The sequence below is a fragment of the Eumetopias jubatus genome, unplaced genomic scaffold (assembly GCF_037043125.1).
Source record: "Eumetopias jubatus isolate StellerSeaLion01/CBP00866 unplaced genomic scaffold, mEumJub1_p1.0 scaffold_4, whole genome shotgun sequence".
In the NCBI taxonomy this organism is placed as follows: Eukaryota; Metazoa; Chordata; class Mammalia; order Carnivora; family Otariidae; genus Eumetopias; species Eumetopias jubatus.
Genome location: NW_028274810.1, coordinates 145,604,942 through 145,624,692, shown reverse-complemented (window position 1 = coordinate 145,624,692; position 19,751 = coordinate 145,604,942). Strand labels below are relative to the sequence as shown.

The 19,751-nt window shown below is 34.6% G+C and overlaps 1 protein-coding gene across 1 annotated transcript in view; it reads right to left on the bottom strand.

The window, feature by feature from the left end:
• Positions 1 to 19,751, bottom strand: part of STK3 (serine/threonine kinase 3) — a 267,876-nt gene that overhangs the window by 115,345 nt on the left and 132,780 nt on the right. Inside the window, exon 7 of the mRNA XM_028113356.2 lies at positions 583 to 720. Within this exon, the coding sequence (XP_027969157.1) occupies positions 583 to 720 (138 nt within the window). The remainder of the gene's footprint in view (positions 1 to 582; positions 721 to 19,751) is intronic.

Genomic DNA, 19,751 nt, shown 5'->3' with positions numbered 1-19,751 from the left:
AAGGCAGATTAAAAAAACAACAACAACAACAACCTCCTGATACTCTGGATATAAAATCTACTCATACCACGAGTACTAAGAGGATTTAGGTAATCTTGTAACCAGTACGTATACACAACACGAGATCTTTTCAAGGAGCTCAGGGATCTTGTATTTATATACCTTATGGTAGATCAAAAAGTCAAATAAGAAATGTTGGGTCAAGGAGTAACACATCAGGAAAAAAAAAGAACACGAAAAACAGTAACAGTGGAGAAAATAACTCATTTCTGAAATGAGAACACTTTGGAAATTTTGTTTTAAACAACTTTGGAGAAAAGAGTTGACAACAACAACAACAACAAAGAAACAGAAAAAAAGGAAAAGACAGAAGACTGAATTTGGAAAACAGAAAAGAAAAAAAGGAGACAAAGAAAACACATAGGAGAAGAATGATGGTGTATATGTCTTTGTCAATCCCTATTTCCTCAGGGGTTTACATCTTGAAAAATCAGTTAATAAAACCCACACCAATTCTGGTCAATGTGAGACAGGTACAAGGTATAAAGAAAATATCTTTCCCTTAGGTGCATAAGCACTGACCTGTAAAAGTTGTGTTGCAGTAGCTCTCTGCTCAGGATTCTTCACGAGGCACTTTTTAACAAAATCGGTGAAATCATCAGACCAAAGTTCTGGCTTCCTGAACGTTGGTGGTGGATTCGTGGGAATCATAAAAATAGCCTAGCAAAAATGAAATAGCCAAAATACACAGTAAGAATCACAACAGCACACCAAAGAAACAAATCTCTCTATCTTTCTATCAGACTCTAAATCTGAAAAACAAATTTAAGCTGTTCTAGGATTTCCAGTAAGATTGCAATTCAGGAAGCAAGTCCATCTGCTACTAATGTAATCATTTCCCATTAAATTTCCTCTATTTGAATTGTAGCTCATTGAGCACATCATTCTTTATTTTATCTATTATTTTTAATCAGTCGCCAAAGAAGACTGCAATTCTAACCGTTTTACCAAACTAAGGACATTCTCTAATTAAACAGATGTATTCCCTGATATTGCCACTGTGTGCCAGATTTACTTCCCACTTCAGTTTTATGTAAGTACTCCTGCTCAAAATGGATAGCAGCAGTCCAATCTGCTTCTGCAATCCATAATACTTAAATATAAATAAAATTACTACTGTGATTTGAAATAATACTAATAGAGCCAAGACTTATATTTCCTTTTCTAAATACATGAGTCAGGGTTCCAAATAAAAAGTTTTGAAGGTAATATAACACTTAAGTTTATTACAAATGATTTTAGTATTAATATCTTACTACTAATTAAATAGATTCAGATAGTTCAAAATTCAAAAGTTTTATAAAGTCTTCCTGTCATCCCTGTCCTCCTAGCTATCCAGCCATCCTTTTGGAACCAAGAGAATCAATCCCTAGTGTTCTTAGGAAATCACTGTATGTAATGAATTAACTTCTCTCTTGGGTATCTACAATAGTTCCTAATAAAATACTATTACTAAAACATCATTTTCTTTGAAAAGATATAAAAAATGAAAACATAATAAAGTTAAAACAAATGTATCAAGCACTACTACTATTACATCACAACTGTGACAGTCAATAAAGTTGAAGGTCATTCAATGAAATATGAATAAGGGAAAGACGATTAAGTGGGGAAAATATAGTCTTTTCAACAAATGGTGCTGAGAAGACTGGATATACACATGCAATAAAAATGAATTTGGATTCTTATGCTATACCATATACAAAAAGTTAACTGAAAATGGATCAATGGCCATAACAGTAAGAGCTAAAACCATAAAACATACAAGAAAACATAGGGAGAAAGCATCAAGACATGGGATTTGGCAATAATTTCTTGGATGTGACACCTAAAGTCCAGACAACAAAAGAAAAAAAATAGATAATTGGACTTCATCAAAATTCAAGACTGTGCATCAAAGGACACTATCAACAAAGTGAAAAGGCAACCCAAAATGGAAGAAAATAATATGCAAATAGTATGTATGATAAGGGGTTAATATCTGGGATATATAAAGAACTCCTACAACTCAACAACAAAATTACCAAAGAACCCAAATCAAAAGATGGGCAAAGAATTCAGATAGATATTTCTTCAAAGAACATAAAATGGCCAATAAGTACATGAAGAGGTACTCAACATCACTAATCAGTAAAGAAATGCAAATCGAAACCACAATGAGATACCACTCACATCCATTAGTATGGCTATTAAAAAAAAAAAAAAAGGCCAGAAAATAACAAGTGGTGGCAAGGATGTGGAACAATTGGAATCCTCATGATTGCTGGTGGAGATGGAAAATGGTGCAGTTGCTTGAAAGGCAGTATGGCAATTCCTTAAAAAAATCAAACACAGAGTTACCACATGATCCCCTAATTCCACTTCTGAGGATGTACCCAAAAGAAGTAAAGGCAGGGAATAGAACAGATATTTGTATACCCATGTTCATAGCAGCATTATTCACAGTGGCCAAAAGATGGAAGCAACCCAAGTGTCAAACCACAGACGAATGGATGAACAAAACATATACACAACGGAATATTATTTAACCTTAAAAGAAAATCTGACACATGCTACAACACCAATAAACCTTGAAAACATTATGCTGAGTCATGAAAGGACAAGCATTATATGATTTCTCTAATATGAGGTTCCTAGAGTAGTCGAATTCATGGAGACAGAGTGAAATGGTGGTTGACAGGAGTTGTGGGGAGGGGGGAATGGTGAGTTAGTGTTTAATGGGTAGATGGTGAATGCTGTATACCAATGTGAATGTACTTGATTTCACAGAACTGTACGCTTCAAATGGTTAATTTTATGCTGTGTATATTTTACTATTTTTACTACAATAAAAAATACAGATGAAGGAAAACATAAAGTAATGATCAAGTTCAGAAATATCTGTTAAGTGCTTGCCATACACAAAGCATGGTGTTAAGCATTAAATGGAGCTCAAACAAGCAGCAGGAAATACAGCCACTATCCTTAACAAACTTCTAACCTAGTCTGGCAATCAAAGCACAAACAACAAAAGAATTAAATAACAGTATAATAATGAGAGAAATGATATAAGGCACATAGAAGAGAGGTCATTCTCCTAATAAGAAAAAATAGTGTGAGGAAAAGCAAGAGAGTGGAACAGACCACCAGGAGGAGCAGAGAACAACTGACTACACAGTAAGGGACTAGGAAATGAGAAGATCAGAAGGGGAATGGAAGTTTGGTCAGCAAGAAAGTACACATCTGAAAAGAAGGGTTTTTTCCTGGTGTGTGTGTGTGTGTATGTGTGTGTACATGCACACGCGTGCGTGCATGTGTTTGATTGGACCATTTATGACCCAAAAAGTAGATTAAACAAAAACCAAAACCCTGGAGACACTCTAAATATGGAAAGGAAAACGCAGTTAAGGGCTAGTATAGGTGCCCCAAAATGAGTAATGAAGAGTTCAAACTAGCATGGTTTCTATAGGAATAAAAATGGAAGAAATACGGTAGGAGATACTACAAAGGAAGAACCAAGAATATACCCTAACAACATTGTTTGGGAGGGGTGGGAAAAAAGAAGAATGAAAGATTACTCTAGAATTCAAGAAATAAAAACCAATACTAAAGTAGTATTGCAAGGCACTCAGGTATTCTAACAATTCACCACATCATTCTTTTGAAAGCCCTTACAATATGCAGCAATTTGCTACAATGTGTTATCACCGGTTTCTAACTTGGAAAGTGATCCAAAGGACTTCCGTGGACAAAGGAGTGAAGATTCAACATCCAAGCCTGTTGATTCTAGGGTAAGAGTTAATCTCTTTATTAGTGTATTCATCTTCTTTCAAAAAAGGGAAAAGCCTTTAATAGAAGACAACTGTCTTACACATCTTACATCATATTACATGTATTTACATCTAACATAGTCCTTCAAAAGCAGTGTAGCCAGTTTTATGACACAACAAGCACCTATCAAATGACATTTATCAAGTACTTTCTGTGTGTTCAAAACTATGTTCTAATAAAGTAGCAAACTGATAGGCCACAGGCCAAATAACATCAGCGGACTTATTTTGTTCAGGCAATATCAAGTCCACATTTCCATAAGGCAAGAATCTGCTGGAATTAGGCTGACTTTACCCAGGATGTATGTTCTCCTTTTTACATGGGCCTCATTTAGCCTGGCTCAATTATCTACTTTACCTGATGGTTCCTTCAAGTTATCTAACTTTGTGAGCCCTGCTATTACAGATTTTAAAATAAGACACATATCTCAAAGCCATGGAGCCCACAGTTAACTTGTGGGGTAGAAAACTAACACATAAAACAAACAGCAAACAATGAAGTGCTAGAAAATAAAATTCTTCTGTAAATAACCTAATTAATCTCCACTCCATAGTTGAAGTAGAACCTAATCTGGCTTTAAGGATGGGCAAAATGGGGTTAATATCAGATGCTGGAAAAGGCACACAAAACCACCTGCTACTTCAGATTAAAGAATAAAAATATATTTGAACTCTCATCTCCACAAAAACAGTTCAAAGCACCACATAAGCCCCTACATAGACTGACCTCAAACTATAGGTAAATGATACTAGATTGTCTAGATAAATGTTGTTCATCTGCACTTGTTACAAACTGATGGATAACAACTTAGTGATTTATGTTCTTGTAGCTAATGCTCTCCTTTGAACTTTGAGCCAATGAGTTGCAGTCTTATCTTCAGATAATCTTAACATATAAGGCTCACCTCGGCAGTAGCTATTAGAAACTCAAGGATAAAAAACTTAACTCTAACTCCTATTTACCCAGGACTATCATAAAGCGATCCTAAAATGTTCACATTCTATTCTCAAACAAGCAATTAACTGCATACAGTTCAAACAAATAAGTCTTATTATATGATCTACCAAGTGTAGACTCTAAAAGTCTCCAAGAAAACCACTATACCTTTAATTTCCACTTCCATTTCTTTAGGTTAGATAATCAATAACAAATGGGAGGACTTTCTCACAGACTTAACTTTGTTCAACTAATTTAACCTAATCACGAATCATAAAAGATCCTCTTAAGAATCTCTAGGTTTTGTACCAGCTAATTAGGTAATAGGCCCTTGCTGTAGAAAGTTTTGGCAATCAGTGGCCAGCCTTAGACTAACAATTCACTCTCTTCCTTGCCACCAACCAAATCACATGGACACACATTACAGCCATATAATTTATCTTATCTCTAACACCATTTGATTGAAGAATGTTAGTACAATAAATGATATGATTATCCTTGTGTTTGTTTCTACACAATGTGTTGCTTAACTACATATTGAACCTCTGATTAAGTTTTAAAAAGAACTTCCCTGATCACAAGTAGTCTAAAGAAGCCAAGAAATTCAAGTGCCTCAAAACGACTAATTGTCTTCATGCTTGGAATTTCATGCCTTTGGACTCCAGGAGCACCCAGATGTGGAAAGAGCTGGATCTGAGAAACTATGATGCCTGCACTTTATAATCTCCATGGAGTGAGTGAACACATACGTCTGAAGTGAAGGTAGCTAGGTTTGTGAATGTACAGAAGCAACGGACATGCCGGAATAACAAAGAAATCTCGGCCACTATTCAAGAACCTCAGGTATAGGAACAAAAGGTTATCTTCATAACAAATAAATGAGATAAAGAATGAGAAAGCATTTTGTAAAACTTCAAAGAACTAAACAAACATAGTTGTTTCCTAATAGCAAACATAATACATAGGCAGCAAGCTACTAAGTCAAATAAATATAGATAGCTTCTGAAATGGATATATAGCAATGATAATTTTTAAAAGACTATACAAATAAAATGGCAAACAGTACAACAGAACAAAGCCAACACTGGACCTAAGTCAGAAAAATAGGCTTGTGCTCTCAATCATCCTCTGATTGCTGATTGTGCAGCTTCGGTTTCTTCATATAAGCGAGGATATTGGACCAGATATTTTTCGGGTTGTTTTTTGGGTTTAAAAGACTGGCACTCTACCTGCCTAGCAATGAAGAAGTTAAATCCTCACAAGACAAACAGTTAGGAAAGGAGATGGAAGTGGGGAAGGAGAGGAAAGGATAACAAAAAGCCTACTAGATGTTAATACAAAAATACAAATCTACATTTTTATTACCACTCCCTCAAATGCAACTTTGAAATAGAGAATACTAGAACCCAGAGCGAACCTTGCTCCTAGGGTGCAGCTTTTATAGTAAGCACAGGGTTAAAGTATTGCGGGCATGACCTCATAATTCACTCCAACTCCAGTTCAGGAACTTCAATAATCATTAATCCGTCCAATAAAGGCCAATTTACCTGCCTAGGAACCAAATTAAGGGAAGGGATGTGGCTGGTGTCCCCAGAACAGAGTGAATAAGAGAACCAGTTCTAGAGATCTGAGGCAGCTCTAGAGAGCCCTGGCATAGTAACACTACCATTATAAGTAGCTATCTGATCTATTTTGCTTCTCTACGCCTGTTTTCACATATTAAAAATGGGAATAATAGTACCTACTGCATAGAGCTGTTCTGAAGTTTAAATGGGCTAATACATGTACAATACGTACAACAGCATCTACCGCACTATAAACGTACAATGATGCTAGCTATTTTACTAATCCCAATTTACCACTGAGACCCACAAGGGTAAACTAGCTTACTTAAGGTCATACAGCTAGAAACCGGCTATCAAAACTGGAACGCAGGACTACCCGGCTCCTTAACTACTTCACACTACCTCTGTATTTCTATTAAATTTCCACCACAGATAATTCTATTATAAGATAAAGCCTCTATAATATGCATATTCAGTCTCCAGAAAAGAAAATGGAAAGCTTTTTGTATAAAGGTGGTTCTAGTTCACTTTATGTTAACAGTAGAACACTGCAAACAAAAAATACCAGACAATTAAGAAATGGCTAAACTACTACGTATCAGTAAAATGGAGTAACGTATTGCCATAAAAATGACAAACATGTGAATTACAAAACCACAATGAAATGTTTTATTTTTTAAGAAAATGAAAAATGTAAAAATAAAACAACAGTCTATACTGTATGATTACCTTCACATAAAAATGACATGTAACAATAAAGACTGAAAGATGGTACAGAATCTCAAAAATTCAAAATACCAGTTCACAACAGCAACTGTCTACAAGAGTGCATAAGATTCTTTTTACATTTTTTATTATAAAGGCCACTATATATTCAACTTATAAAAACTTTACTTGAAATTGATCCAAGGCTTCATTTAGAACCACTGCTGAAGTTATAGCCTCTTGCAATCTGCCTCTCTTCATGGCTTCCATCTCTCAAGGCTGAAACATAATGTCCCTTTAATACAATGCAAAAGTATTCATAAAATATGGCTATGGAAGAAATCAGAAGCGAACAAGAGCCAAACTTAAGGAACTTTATCACCCTACTCTCTTCCCAATCTCCCAAATCAGAATTACTGTATGTGACCAGTTCAACTTTTGAGCACATAAAATGTATCCATACCTGCATTATAAGAGTTTCTTAAAAAAAAAAAACAAAAAAAAATTCCTCAAGAAGCTTAGAATCTAATGGGATAGGAAAATGCACACCAGATCATTTCAATAAAATAGTGTCAGTGCTAAAATAGATGTGAACACTGGATATTATAAGATGACTTAGCCCAAATTGATGTTTAAAAAATAAAAATGAGACTGAAACTGAGTCCTAAGGAATGAATGAGTTAATAAGTTATTGAAAAAAGAATAGCATGTTCAAGATGGGAGGTCTGAAACACCAGGAGGGTCTATGAGGGCAAGTGACTGGTTTTAGGCCTGGGGCACAGAAATTACAAGGTGAGCCTGAAGCATCTTATTGACCCTTAAAGAAAGGAACCAAAGACCAATCGAGTCATGTCAAAAGAAGTTCAGAACATGGAGAACTTAGCTCTACCCATAAAAGATTCTGATTTACTTGATTTGAAGTAAGGACCAGGCACAGTATTTTCTGTCTCCCAAGTAATTCTAATGTTCCAGAAAATAAAATATAAGGCGAGTATTATCACTCCATATACCTCAATTTCAATACCTCCCACATTTGAACTTGTACTCTGGTTAGTTATACACTCATTCTAAATGCCCTGGATAACACAAAAACTACTTAAAGGAAAAGGCACAGTGCCTCAAGTTGAAACCTAAATTTATAGTGAGAGGGTCGATATAAAGACTTCCAGTTAAATACGTTTATTTGAACATACTGATTTACCTCAATTCCATTCCAAAAATCTTACTGAAGGACAGTAAGTATTAAAAAAAAAAAAAAAAAAAAGGCTTAAAGAAAGGACAGTAGCAGCTCTACCCCTAATGGCTGTGTGGCTTGGACTCAAGTCTTAAGTCTTCATCATAGAGGTTATAGTAGTATCATTTTGTTATTTTTTAAACCCATCCAACTTAACTCACTAGTTACTATATAACAGCTTAACTGAGACATAATTCACATATCACACAAAATACAGACTATATCCAGAATCTGAGCACTCTTCAATACCTCTACCTTTACCACCCTGGTCCAAGCCAGCATCATCTCTTAGCTGTACTATGAAGGAAGTAACCTCACTGTTCACCTTGCTTCCACCCTTGCCCTGCTACAATCCCAACTCAACAAAGAATAAGTCTTTCAAATCATATGTCAGACCACATCAATCCTCTACTCAAAACCCTCCAATGACTTCTTGCCTCACTCAGAGTAAAAGCTCAAGAGCTCACCATGGCTTACTAAGACTAGATGATCTGGTCCTCTGCTATCTCTCTGACCTTATCTCCTACTTATCTCCCCCTCCTGGCTAGCTCCAGCCACACACACCTCCACCTTGTTCCTTAAACGCCAAACATACCGCCACATCAATTTCCTCTGACTAGAACACTCTTTTGCCAGAATCTGCATGTCCCATTTACTAACCGCCTTTAGATCGCTACTAAAAGTCACCTTAGACAGGCCTTTCTTGACCACCATATATACAGTAACACAACCACCCCTGTCGTTCTGTATCCCTTATCTTGCTTTATTTTTCTTGTACAGTTTTTGAGTTTAATTTATTGTCTCTATCCACTACAATATAACCACCTAAAAGGCTGGAACTTTGTTTCATTCACTGCTGTATTCCAATGCCTAAAATATAAGATGAATTAATAATATGTAACAAACTCAGTCTCTCTTAGCTTCACTGAGATTTTTGATTTCCAAAAAGTGGGATTTAGATGTAATGACCCCTAAGGCACCTGTACAGCTTTAAAATCTACAAATCTAGCAAAGAGACGGAACTAGAGAGCTAACGGTAATGTATAAAAATGTAAGCTGGCCTTCTAAGAAAAGAAGGAAGATTTGACAGTAAATGATTAACTACCAAAAGAGTAACGTATATATGAGAGGTACCTCCAAATAAACATGTGAAAGACTTTATAATAAAACTATATAATTAAGCACAGAGAACAAGACGATCTTGCCAAGATTTGCTATCATTGGCAAAAATCCATATTAAACTCAGCTTCCCCAATTCCAGATACAAATGGAATTGTGAATTTGGCAACTCACTGGAGAGAAAGACTGAAGTACAATCTGGGTTCACATTAAAGTTACCTCATTCTTCTCAACTTAGATCTGACCCAGAGGAAAATTCTTAACAGATTGTGTTGGACTAGTGCCATACTATACTCAGTAAAGTTCAAAATTAGCATTTTAGATACTAACCTAAAGGATTTGTATTTTGTTTCCCTAAAATGAAAGTGGGTTAAAAATAAAATATGATGAATTATGAATATAAAATGGCTTATTTAAAGAAACATTTTGTCAAAGAAAAAGCAAATTATAACACCAGTCCAGTCCTCCCCTCTTTTGATTTCATTCATGCAGTGTCTCACCCAGGTCTGAACACATGGTAGCACTCAAGCTGATGAGATAATTCTCTTCTTTCCTCTAAAGTTTATTCAGATTTAGTGATATACAATATATACATGTCCACCTCAAACTTCCTAGTTATCAAAAAATGCAAATAAAAATTATGTACTTCAACTTTATATATATATATATGTATATATATATATATATATATATATATATATATGCATTGACCATTTATTTTAGACCTCCTAAGTCACAAAGCATTGTATTCTAGGTAGACACTAAAGTCTCAAGATAAAAGTTATCCATGTTGCTCTCAATAAATTTATAGTCAAAGTACAATGGAGTCTGATGCATTCTATGATCTTGGGGTATACAGGGTGCTAAGGAAGCCCAGAGGAAAGGTTCCTAGGTTGGACTGTAGAAGAGAGATGGGAGAAAATGCAGGTACAGAGAAAATGGTAACATTGAGTGGAAAGCAGCAGTAAGAATCTAAAGTATCTGCAAGTAATAGTATGGCTAAAGGAAAGTGGATATCACATAAATAAAGAGGTAGGCAGAGCCCCAAGGCTTTGTATAACACCCTTAAGAGTTTGGCTCTTAACCTAGACACAAATGAAAGAAATTGCTTTTTAATGGGAGGATTTGAAGTAAGAGAGTAATATGATCTGTGTTTCATTTTGGAATGATCAATCTAGCAGTATCATGAAGAACACTTTGGAAAGGGGGGTGAAACCAAACACTAGGAGACTATTATATAAATCCAGAAGAAAAATTATGAGGTCTGATCTGAAACAAAAAAATAAAGATGTAGATAGAAAGAAGGGGATATATTCAAGACATATTAAGGAAGTAACATGGTGGAAATTGGTGAATAATCAGAACTTGAATTAGCTTAGTGGCAAAGGAACTAAACAGTAAGGAAGGGAATTGCAAGAAATTCAGGAGGCAGCATCAATAGGCCTTGGTGATTGACTAATGGTGGAAGACTGGACAGATGAAATACATTCTCCAGATTTTCAACATGGCAACTGGTTAGATGGTAGTGCCATTAGCCAAGATAGAAAATACAAAGGTAAAAATAGGAGAATGGAAAAACAGTGAAGAGAGATTTGGAGCTATTGAAGTTTCTCATGACAGTATAGAAAATAATTATCTAAGTAGGTAATTAGAAATGAGTCTAGAGCTCAAGACAGAGATAAAAGGAAAGCCAGGAGACAGAGATACCCCAGATATCAGACAGAGATTTAAGGAGAAGAAAATGGTTACCAATGACAAATAGAAGTAAAAGTTTGTGAAAAATTTTAGTAGAGTGGTGGGGAAAAATAGTCCAAGTCTGTTCAGGAGTAAATGGGAGGGAAGGGAGGAAATTGAGGCAGCACATCTTTTCTCACATGGCTCTGAAAGGAAGATGTGAGACAGAGCAGCAAGTCGAGAATAGTATAAGCCCAAAGGAAGTTTGTTTCTTTCTTAAAACCAGAGCCTGTAAAGTTCTGTAACAGAGAGGAGATAAGTCATGGGTAGAAGATGGAAGCCAAAAATGGAAGGAGCATGCCCATCTACCTAAACCAGGAAAGAGAGAAATAAGCCTTTAAAGTTCAGGAACTTAAATAGCCATTTTAGCAAAAATTTTTTAAATGATAAACATCCTGCATGCTGAGGCTATCTTGGCACTATTTTAAATAAAAATTTGTTAGGTAAATTTTGATATGTTTATAAATTATACATCGTAATGATCACTGTTATTAGTATCGTATCTACTCTATATAGACAATGTGTATGGCAACGTACTGAGTGGCTTTATAAAAATTACTTCTCTTAATCCTCACCAAAACCCAATGAAGGATTATTAATCCATCTTATACATCAAAAAACTGAGGCACAGGGAGGTTAAATAACTTGCCCTCAAAAACTCAGCAATAAAGGACAGGGTTGGAAAATGAACCCAGATACAACAGCTCCAAAGCCAATGTTCTGAACCAATAAGCTATCCTGCCTCTACAAATAAAGAACACTTTTGGTTCACTAAGTTAGCATAAAGACAACATATTTCCTATCAGAAAATATTTCTGATTTTAGAAGAAAACTGGTTTACTGATCAAAAAATTACTAAACTACACTTGCTATATTAAATTTTAAAAACCTAGAGAAGTTAGTGTATTTTTAAAATCATCTCACCCCTTACTTAACATCACTAAACCCAGTCTTCTCATCTGTATAAATATATACATATAGCAATGGTTCTTAAATTTTACCATGCATCAGAATTCCTTGGAGGGCTTGTTAAAATGCAGATTGCTGAATCCTACCCGGAGAGTTCCAGATTCAATAAGCCTGATATGGGGGCCCAAGAATTTGCATTTCTAACAACTGCTCAGAAGATATTAATGCTATTGGTCTGGGGACCACACTTTGAGAACTACTACCTCATTATCGAAACTTTATATAAGGGTTAAGTGACATGAATATAAAAACACCTGGCAGATGGTAGACAATAAGTGGTATCTGCAATTATTATTAATAATAGCAAACATGATTACTATTATCTGCATAATTAGTTTTTTTAATTACTTAGATTTTATCAATCTTTATTCAAAGACAATACAAAATTCTCATATCATTTTTTTTATTTTTAAAGATTTTTATTTATTTATTTAACAGAGAGAGAGCAAGCACAAGCAGGCAGAGCGGCAGACAGAGGGAGAGGGAGAAGCAGGCTCTCCACCAAGCAGGGAGCCCGATGCGGGGCTCGATCCCAGGACCCTGGGATCATGACCTGAGCCAAAGGCAGCCACTTAACTGACTGAGCCACCCAGGCGCCCCTCTCATATCATTTTAAGACCACAATATTCTGACTGCCAGCTCCACATACCTCTGGTGTCTTTCCTGTACACTGGTTGCAAAATAGCCTTTCTAAAATGTAAATCTGCATATCAACTCCTACTGCAAACCAATCTTTTCCCATCACTTGCAAAATAAGGTACAATCTTCTTGGCACAGCACATAGATTCCTTTGCCCATGAGCCATCGTGTAATTACTCATCGTTCAATATGTGTTTGGAATATTACCTATTCTCTGAAGGTTTCCCTAATACGATTCTCTTAATAAAACTATACATTCCTTCCATGATTCCAAAATACTTCTAAAATAATAAGAGAACAACAATGACAATATTATCAACATTTGTGGGGCATCTCACAACAGTTTTACATGAATCATTTCACTTAATCCTCATAACAACTCAGGATGACTATAATTATTCTCATTTTATATATGGGAAAAAAATGAGATATGGAGGAATCAAATTTGCCCTAGGTGATAAAACTAGCAAGGAGAAAAGCCAGGATTCTACCATTGCAAATAAACTATACTAACAACTGCTAGATTGTATAGTACTTGAGTGTTGTTTAGATAATAGATTTTTATAAATACTAATCTCAATAATTTCCTTCTTTATTTTTATATTACTTACCTAATATTTATTGCCTACTGTATGCCAGGCATTGTATTACACAACAAGGAATATCAGATTAAAAAAGAAGGAAAAGCCAGTGCCTGCTCCTTTGAGACATGCAATACTATGGGGACAACAAATATTAAACCAAAAATCACATAAATATTTCCATAAATAAACATTAAAGACAAGAAGCACAAGGTTCTCAGAGATTAAAATAGGAAGATCTAACCTATCTATAGCTATTGTCCTTTACCTTCAGTGTCCTACTACAAGGGTATAAGTTATGCAGAATATAACTTCCAGAATGCCAAATAACTACATTTTAAAGTGACACTTTCAAAATCAAATTAAGTGATTTAATTATGAGATCATAGTCACAAAGTTTACTCCTCTGGCAAATGTAACTATTGTCTCTCTGAAACAGAATGTAATATAAAAAACTAATAAAATGGCATCTGAAGGGGCCTTGCAAATACTAGCCATGATAAAGGTAAAATAACATGCCAAGTTCCTGACAATCCTAGTAGTGTGGAAAAGAACTTCCATTTTGGACAATGCTATCTTTCTTAAGATTAAGATTAAAGAGGAATTAGATCCATAACTTAATATACTTCATTTGTAAGATTTAAAAAAAAAACAAAAATCAAAAAAATTTCCTTCATAGTAAGTTTCAAAGGGAAAACCAATATTCTTTTATAGGGGAAAAATGCCTGAAAGTCCAAATACTGATCTTACAAAAAGACATGAAAGGTAAAATCAAGTATGAACCAGGTCTGGATCCCCATATCTTCAGTTTCTATTTATCAAACAGAAAAATCTTTCCAACTTTCTCCTTTCCTGTATAAGACCAAAACTATGCGATATTCTGTTTGTATTACAATTACACTAATTCAATGCAGGTCACTTGCTTTTTACTGAGACCAGATGACATTCAGTAAACTAAACATGAGCCAATTAGTTTTAAAAAAGAGAGAAAAAGAAAAGAAAAAGAAAGAGAAAGAAAGAAAGAAAGAAAGAAAGAAAGAAAGAAAGAAAGAAAGAAAGAAAGGGCGTGCGGAATGCTTTTGGGTAGGTCATACAGTGGCTACAGAGCATCATGGCCTGAACTTCATTTTGGCTAACACCAACCATACGCTAACATTAAGGACCAGCACTTTTCATTCCTTTCAGATTTCTTACATGGAAATTCTAGTTAAATACATACTCTGGTGAAAGTGAGGACAGCACTGCTGCACAGTATTGGTTTTCCCCTCCTTAAACTCAAATGTCTTATTTTGGAGCTACTAAGAGGGACTCTGCATATTGCCTAAAAATGTCTGATTCTTTTAAAATCAATTGTTTTTTACTCATCACAGTTATAAATGAGTAACACTGCTGAGTTAGCTGACACACAGAAAAAAAGATGATCTATGGTTTGAACTTCAAACATCAATATTTGTACTCTGAAATCAAACTACACCACCATGTAATTAGGCACATGACAAACTGGGTAATAGGAAGAAATATGCATAACTAAAGAAACAATAATTTTCTTAATACCTTATCAGGAGCAGGCACTCAACATTTTCTTAGAGTCTATTGTGTAAAGAAAGGTGGTTTACTATTCCTTTCAAACTCTGCTCGCTAACATGTATTTTGGTTAAAAAAATAAAAATCTTTAAAAAGCTGTAATATAACTATAGGTTAAAATTTACATAAAATCATAATCTGAAATCAGATTGCACTCCTACAAAAAAACTATATTAATTAATTCTTCACTATATTCACCTTTTATTAATTGCTGGTATTTTAAGTCAAAAACCATTCACCATTATAAAAATCAAGTCTCCAAATGTTTAAATTAGCCTGATTTTTAAAAATTTTGTTATTTATTTTTAGCCTGATTTTTTTAACGTGTATAAATTTAACTGAAGAATATTATGTTCCTGCAAGTGTTCATGAATACAAAGATATAGTAATGGAGATGGGAATTATTTACTCTGAAAATCCTGACTGCATGACTGTTAAATCACTTACATACGGCCAAACGATCTACAAGGAAGCAGGGAGGTCCTGAAATTGGGTACTCATATCCATTTTCAACTACTGCACAGGTGACACAATCAATCAAGTCATTACTGAAACAGAATGGGAATAGAAGGCACTTGGTGAGTAAAGGTGACTTCTTTAAACAACAGAAAAAATGAAAAAAGAGACTATGACCATCTCATATTAAAAAGTCGCCATCAGCTATAGATTAAAGAGTATTTCCTACTCTCCTTGGTGTTCAGTAATGTAGGTTCAACTTTGGACACTATCTTATATTCAATATATAGAATAATACAGAAAAAAACCAATATGTATAAAATAATTCAGTAATAACAAATTCCCTGATAATAAAGTTTCTTTCAACAAAGTTGCTATTCTCTGCAGAGAATTAGCAGAGCCAATAGCCCACAGAGGTTAGCTGCTGATTAAGGAGGAAGAAATAGTTCTCTAGCACAGAACTATGACAGACAGGCAAGGGACCAAGCCCACCCCAAGGGAAGAGCTCAGCCCAAGTGATGGATGTTTAGTCTCGGTATAGGAGAAATGTGTGGTCCCATGTCTGGGTTAGTGGAATGGGGCCCATCCAGTCCAACTGAAGATCAGGAAGCCCACCCTTACCAACTCAGAAAAGCATGAGGAAGAAGCACAATGAAAAGGAATTTATATCCTAGAACCTATCTATGAAGCTTTTTTTTTCTACTCTTGACAACAGAGTATACTATCAGAAATTTCCTCAACGTAAGTGCTTCCTATTCTAAAGAAATGCAACTGTAAGTGTCTTGGGGCATAAATGTTAACACAAAATAGGCCAAAATGTTTATTCACTCACTTTGTATCCCTAACTCTATATTATTACCCAAATACATAAAAATACAATATATCTAGAGCAACCCTAGATCACATAAACTTTCCTGCACATGGAATTCACTGTCAACCAAATTCCTAAATGCTTTTTATGCCCACTGCCTGTTAATCCATGTCTCTGCCCAGGGCTGACCTCCCTGCCTATCCTTGCTTATTGGGGGTGAGGGTGGGAGAATATTCAAATTTAATATACATCTAATTTTATCTTCTTGGACTTACAACCTAATGCTTCATCCTGCAAGATTTTTCTATATCCTGATTGCACCATTTAATAATACTTACTATCCCTCCTTTCTTCTTTACATCAAGTATGAAAAATATGCTTTCCTGAAGTCATTTATAAAGGATGTTTAATCTCTGAGAGAAACGGAAACTGAAGAGCTTGCTTACAATAGCTGACAGAAAGATTTCATCAGGAGGCAGATGATGAACTAGACCAGGAAAACGGGGTGTACACTGGCACTGGGGCAAGAGAATAGTGTGGTTCATAGTAGTACCAGCAGGCATTTACAATACCACTCATACTAAGAAGATAACCAAGGGACAAGGGATGGAGGAGAATAACACCAGCAAAGACAGAGAGGCAGTAATGACTTTAGAGTGTGAGAACAGCCCAGTTAAGTATTTCTAAATAGAAAACCAGAATGGATAAATTAGGCAAGACACACTTATATTATCAAACTAAACACTTTATACTTTATCAAATAGCCAAAAGAGTTAAACATGGAGCATAGGAGGTAGGAAAAAATGTCAGTTTCACTCAAATAGTTAAAGAATCCTTGCTCATCATTAAATTAATAAGCACTCATCTCAAAACTTAAAAATAACATACAATGAAATGTTGGTTACATAAAAATCTTATTCAAAGCAGTCTGTACATTTTTAGAAAACAGCAAATGTTTTAAATATTAAATAAACTAACAATAGGTAAAACAGGTTTATGGTCTAAAATATATCACTACATATTATGAAAAAGGGTTACTTTTATAAAATCTATGCACAGAACTATTAAAATGCAATAGTTACACTAGTCTGTAGAAATAATATTCTAAAAATCACAATGCAGATATTAATCTTCCTAAAACAGATGAGATTTTAAAATACAATACTTTAATTGCCTCAGTTTCAAAGTTAAAATTTGCTTTTCCTTTCTTGAAAATGACATGGCACTGTGAATGCTTAATTTAAACAGACTTTTTTAACTCTCACATAATAAATTTGTAAAATGTTTACTACTTTGAATTAGCTGCATGACTGCTAATGTTTTGAGAGAAAATATGCTTTTGTGCTTCTTTGCTTTTCAAAACCAAATGGATACAATGATTCTTTATGCTTCTATAACTAGGTTTGATCTGAGGTCGCTGATATCTTTGATAGCTTTTTAAGTGCTTCTCCATGTTAGCTAAAGCTTTATTAACTTTACATAGCAAGAAATAAAGTAGGATTTGTATTTCTTCAATTTCCAAATTTTGGTTCCTCAATTTAGAGGAGAAAGAATGCTCCCACCTGAAGGCTTTCAAATATTCAAAGATTCTTAACAATCTTCCCTCTTTTAAATTTTCCTATGTTATTACATATTCCTTTTATTCAAAATTGTGACAAGATTTCAAGGAAGGTACTTCTTTGTAGTTCTATAATTTAGTAAAACAAATGTGTTGTAAAAAATGTAATATTTAATGATGTACTAATGAAAGGTTCCTAGTATTAATTTCAACAAATTTAGATTCATTCCTAATCTATTTTATAATACCATTTTTCTTATAAAATTTTATTTTTGACATTTTCATTGTTGCCAATAAATAACATTATAATTAACAACCTACATTTATTTATTAAAGTATCAAATAAAAAGCCCAAAAACATCTCCTTGAAAGGCATATTCTGATATAATTTACTTCAGTTAATTATTCTTGGTCAATTGCTCATGTTTCCCTCTCTATAAATAAACTATGCCTAACAAATTCCTATATAAACATAGTATTAAATATTATCAAACTTTTTAACATATTTTTAGTCTCAGAAAGAAAATATAGGTGTTCAGTTAAAGTTTATAGAATCTATTTTCAAGTTCACTGTAAAAACATGAAACAGAAAGGACAATTAAACTATTTACTAATCTTAAATATTTAAGAGCAATACTATAAATTTAGTCACATGACTTTCCAAATACATTTCCTAATTTCTTTCACTTACTACTTTAACCTTGTAGTTTACAATTCATGAATTTCCCAGCACTGTACTTTCTCACAGGAGGATTTCCCTTACTAGGGAATACTCACACAAAATGTTTTAAGTATTACTTAATAACAGACTGGTTGTTGAATTTGTAAAATATTTAGATCTTTTATTTTCATTTTTCTCTCCTACCAATTAACTTTTGACCATTTCACTGCTTATTAAACTCAAGATCCAAACTGGTTAAGTTTCTGCCCTCCAAACCAGGAGCTATGCTAAATCAAAGGTGTCAGCTGACTGTTGGAGCTTATCTAACTAATTTAAGCATCCATTCTAGACCACTTTGTCAAATCTGAACCAGTCTAATACCAGAAGAATATCCTTAAATATTAAAGGTTCTTTCTTAGTATATAACACTTATTCATTCATTCAACAAATATCTATTAAGTACCTACTATGTGTCAAGCACTGTTCTAGTGTTAACACACATTAATGAATGAAAGAAATAAAAATTTCCTGCTCTCATGGAGCATTCACTAGGTGGTAATAGGTAGTAGCAATTTACCATCCCTGAGCATCACACCAAGAATACAAAGACGAAGACATTGTCCTTTCCTTAAAGAATATTCAATCTAACTATGGCAGCAACAACAAATCCTCAATACAAATGACCACATAATGCTACAATACACAAACGTAAATGGTAGCAAAAGTATTACAAAGTGCCACTGGAGTAGAGAGGAAAGCATCTCTGTGCAAACGTTACTGGGTACCCCACCACAAAGACTACAATTCTCTCTGCTTACATTAACCAAATACAAGCATTCCATCTTGAGAACAGGAATCCCTAGAACAACAACAAAATTTTACATCCAACTCCAGGATAGCTCTTCTAGAGGTTAATCAAGGTGTTACCTTACCTCGCCTTCATAATCTGCGTCCCCTTAGCATCTTCAATGGTAAATGAAAAGGGTGGTAAAATTCTAATATCTCCATTTTTGCCAACTGTTAGTAGTCAAGAAAAGGTTCTCTCAGGATGACAACGGGAACAATCCTGCAAAATTTCTAAGTTAAATGGCCTCAATAACCCATACCATCCTTATCTCTTATTCATATGAAGATATTAGCGATCACTTAGGAAGTGCCTCCAGCAGGAGTGGGACTGTGTAGACCCTTTACATACATTATTTCTAAGGGTTACATCTTTGGAATGTAGCTATTTTTTTAAAGATTTTATTTATTTATCTGTCAGAGAGAGAGAGAGAGAGAGAGAGGGAACACAAGCAGGGGGAGCGGCAGGCAGAGGAGAAGCAGACT